The sequence below is a fragment of the Echinops telfairi genome, unplaced genomic scaffold, assembly GCF_000313985.2.
Source record: "Echinops telfairi isolate 266 unplaced genomic scaffold, ASM31398v2 ScPeMD7_21;HRSCAF=78, whole genome shotgun sequence".
NCBI classification, from domain to species: Eukaryota; Metazoa; Chordata; class Mammalia; order Afrosoricida; family Tenrecidae; genus Echinops; species Echinops telfairi.
The window spans coordinates 13,679,137-13,682,763 of NW_022103918.1; the positions used below are offsets into that span (position 1 = coordinate 13,679,137).

General features: G+C 41.1%; 1 protein-coding gene across 1 annotated transcript in view; it reads right to left on the bottom strand.

Annotated features, from left to right (window-relative positions):
- ITPR2 (inositol 1,4,5-trisphosphate receptor type 2) overlaps positions 1-3,627 on the bottom strand; it is a 296,427-nt gene that overhangs the window by 97,705 nt on the left and 195,095 nt on the right. The window contains exon 14 of the mRNA XM_013003968.2: positions 77-218. Coding sequence (XP_012859422.2) covers positions 77-218 — 142 coding nt within the window. The remainder of the gene's footprint in view (positions 1-76; positions 219-3,627) is intronic.

The following is a 3,627-nucleotide window of genomic DNA, read 5'->3' on the forward strand; positions in this document are numbered from 1 at the left end:
GTTTTTGATTCAGGCACTAAGTTTTGAGTTAATTTGTTACCTGACAGTACACAGCTAATACAATGAAAAAATTCACCTGGGCCAATATGTTTTGTTCCCTCGTTAGCTTTTGACGTTCTCGGTTGGGCTTCGTGATGAACACATCCAGTACTTCTTGTCCATTATTAGGCACATCAGCAACAAAGAAGATGAGGTCTTCGAGTAGTTTGGTTACAAACCTATCATAAAATGAAAAGGAAATCTTACTCTATGTTACGCTTAATTTTGAAAAATAAGAAAGCAACAACACTAAGAATGGAAACACTAGAAAACAAAGTAATTTTTACAGCAAACTCTAACATTTAGCGCAGTGACTGTTAACTACATCTTTACAAGAAATGCCCCTTCCTCCTCTCCCAGACAGCACTTCAAGTTCCAGTCAGGCATTCTAATACAGTCACGTGAGCCCGCCGACACACACCGAGCCAGGCTGACCAACCGGCAGACGAGAGCAGCTGCGCTTCTAGGGTCCTGAGTTCTCACCACTTGACAATTACTTAAACCGATATTTTCTGAATCCAGGGCGAATGATTCCTACAGGACCAGTGGTGTGAGTGGCGATACTGGGAGGGTCGAGGGAGGGTGGGTTGGAAAGAGGGAACCGATTACAGGGATCTACATATAACCTCCTCCCTGGGGGACGGACAACAGAAAAGTGAGTGAAGGGAGATGTCGGACAGGGCAAGATATGACAAAATAAAAATGTACAAATTATCAAGGGCTCATGAAGGAGGTGGGAGAGGGGAGGGAGGGTGAAAAATGAGGACCTGATGTCAGGGGCTTAAGTGGGGAGCAAATGTTTTGAGAATGATGAGAGCAATGAATGTACAGATGTGCTTTACACACTTGATGTATGTATGGATTGTGACAAGAGTAGTATGACTCCCTAATAAAATGATTTAAAAAAACTGTATTTCCTAATCATTACCACATTTTGATCTCTTCAACTTAGAAGAGAAAAAATTTAATGACCTGGAATAGAAACCGAGTAAGCAATCAGATGCTCTAAATTCTAGGAGAATATGAATGTATTTATCTCTCAAAAGCATTTCGTATTCTAAAACTATCCAATTCCACCTTTTATTTTTTACTATTATAACTCTCATTTAGTCCCTAAAGCACTTTGGAGACGTTTCCTCCTTTAGATTCCTCTCTCCCCAGTATGCCAGTTCTTTGGTTTTAATTTGGTTAAAAATAGATAACATTGAACAAGTCAATGATATTTACCTGCACAATTTAGTGACAGTGGTTCCATCAATCATGTGGCTTAAGAATCACCACTGTCCTTTCTAAAATTATTCCACCACTAATAACAGAAGCTCAGTGCCCAAAGAAACAACGGCTCCCTGCTTTTCTCCTCCATCCGCCCTTGCAGAAAGCTAATAAGCCTGGGTCTCCCTCTATTTGCCTACTTCACATCACTTGTCCTGGTGGCAGACTTATGCCACTCAGCATGTTTTCACAGCTCATCCACATTGGAACATGTATCCAGACTTCATTTCCATCTTCTGTTGCTATCTAATATGTACCACATGTGCTTATCCAGTATTTGTTGATGGACATCTGGGCTTTTCCACCTTTGGGTTAATGTGAAGACAACCGCAATAACACCAGCTCAAAAGTTGCTGTTTCAGTTCCTGCTTTCAATTATTTGTGGTATACACTAGAAATGAAATATGATATCTCTATATTTGACCTTTTCAGGAAACTGTGAACTTTGTACCACAGTGGCTGAATCGTCTTACGATTCCACTGGTAGGCAGTAAATTTTCTAATTTTTCCATGTTTTTGGCAGCACCCACCACATTCATTTTTCTATCATAGCAGTCTTAGTGGTGGCCATGGGATGTCTCATGAGTAAGAGGCTGGAATAGACATTTCACAAAAGAAATACAAACAGCCAAAAAGCACACGAAAAGATGCTGAGCATCATTATTGATTAGGGAAATTAAAATCAAAACATCAATAAAGTTATATTTTTAAATAAGACAAAAACTGTCCATGTCATCCCCTTACAGAAGGGTCTCAGGGAAGAGACAAGCCAGTCAGGGTGAAATGTAGCAACGAAGAAACATACAACTTTCCTCTAGTTCCTAAATGCTTCCTCCTCCCCCACTATCATGATCCCAATTCTACCTTACAAATCCAGCTAGACCAGAGGATGTACTGTACACTGGTACAGACAGGAACTGGAAACACGGGGAATCCAGGACCGATGATCCCTTCAGGACCAGTGGTGAGAGTGGCGATACCGGGAGGGTAAAGGGAGGGTGGGTTGGAAAGGGGGAACTGATTACAAGGATCTACATGTGACCCCCTCCCTGGGAGACGAACAACAGAAAAGTGGGTAAAGGGAGATGTCGGACAGGGCAAGATATGACAAAATAATAATTTATAAATTATCGAGGGTTCATGAGTGAGAAGGGAGCAGGGAGGGAGGGGAAAAAATGAGGACCTGATGCCAGGGGCTTAGGTGGAGAGCAAATGTTTTGAGAAGGATGAGGGCAATGAATGTACAAATTTGCTTTACACAATTGATGTATGTATGGATTGTGATAAGAATAGTATGACCCCCCCTAATAAAATGATTTTTAAAAAACTGTATTTCATGGAGCCAAGCAGGCATGAGCATAAGTCCAGGATTGATCTCCACAGAATGCCATTCCAATTCACTCCCAAAGATCATGAACTCCACTCCAACATTCCAGGGCATCTCTCCCTTCTTCATGTGCCTATTTTAACTGTTCAGCCAGTCTGTTTCTTTTGAGAAATGTGTCTAGTAGGATTCACTGACATACTCAGGTTCAATCACCATGAGCAACCACAGAACTAGACACCACGATCGACGCTCATCAAAATGTGACGTGAAGGCCTTTTGAAAGTGTTGACTTCATGTTTCCCAAGCGCTTACTCTTTGGGGGGAAGGAGAAAGCATAATTCTTTGGAGCTTGAGCTCAAGTTATTTCCACAAATAAAAATTTAGTTGAGTCTTGTTAGTGGCTCCATTCCGACATGCAAATTGCATATAAATTCTGATTTTTCTTTTATAAATTATCCATGATCGTTTTTCTTGCTTTTCCAAGTTCATTATAGACAGAAGCATCGGCATTTGATAAAGTATAATTTTGTGAGCAACTATGGATTACCAACATCATCCAAATGGCCTGGAAGTTAGAGATGGTCAACGGGATGAAGAAGAACATGGATACCTGGGGGAGGATAACTGTGCATCTTCCCTTACATGCAAAGCCCCATTCAGTGGGCAATGGAGCTAAAACCACCAACTTTCTCTTTTCACATCTGAAACTGCTGATGCCTCCGTTTTTAAAAAGGCATTTATTGGGGGCGACTACAGCTCTTATAGCAATGCACACATCCATGGTGTCAAGCACATGTATACATAAGTTGCCATCATCCTTTTCAAAACATTTTCTTTCTACTTGAGCCCTTGGTATCAGCTCCTTGGGTTTTTCCTCCCTTCCCCACCCTCCCTCACTCACAAACCCTTAATAATTTATAAATTATTATTTTGATATCTTACAATGACTCCTGTATTCCTTCACCCATATGTCTGTTGTTCATCCCCCT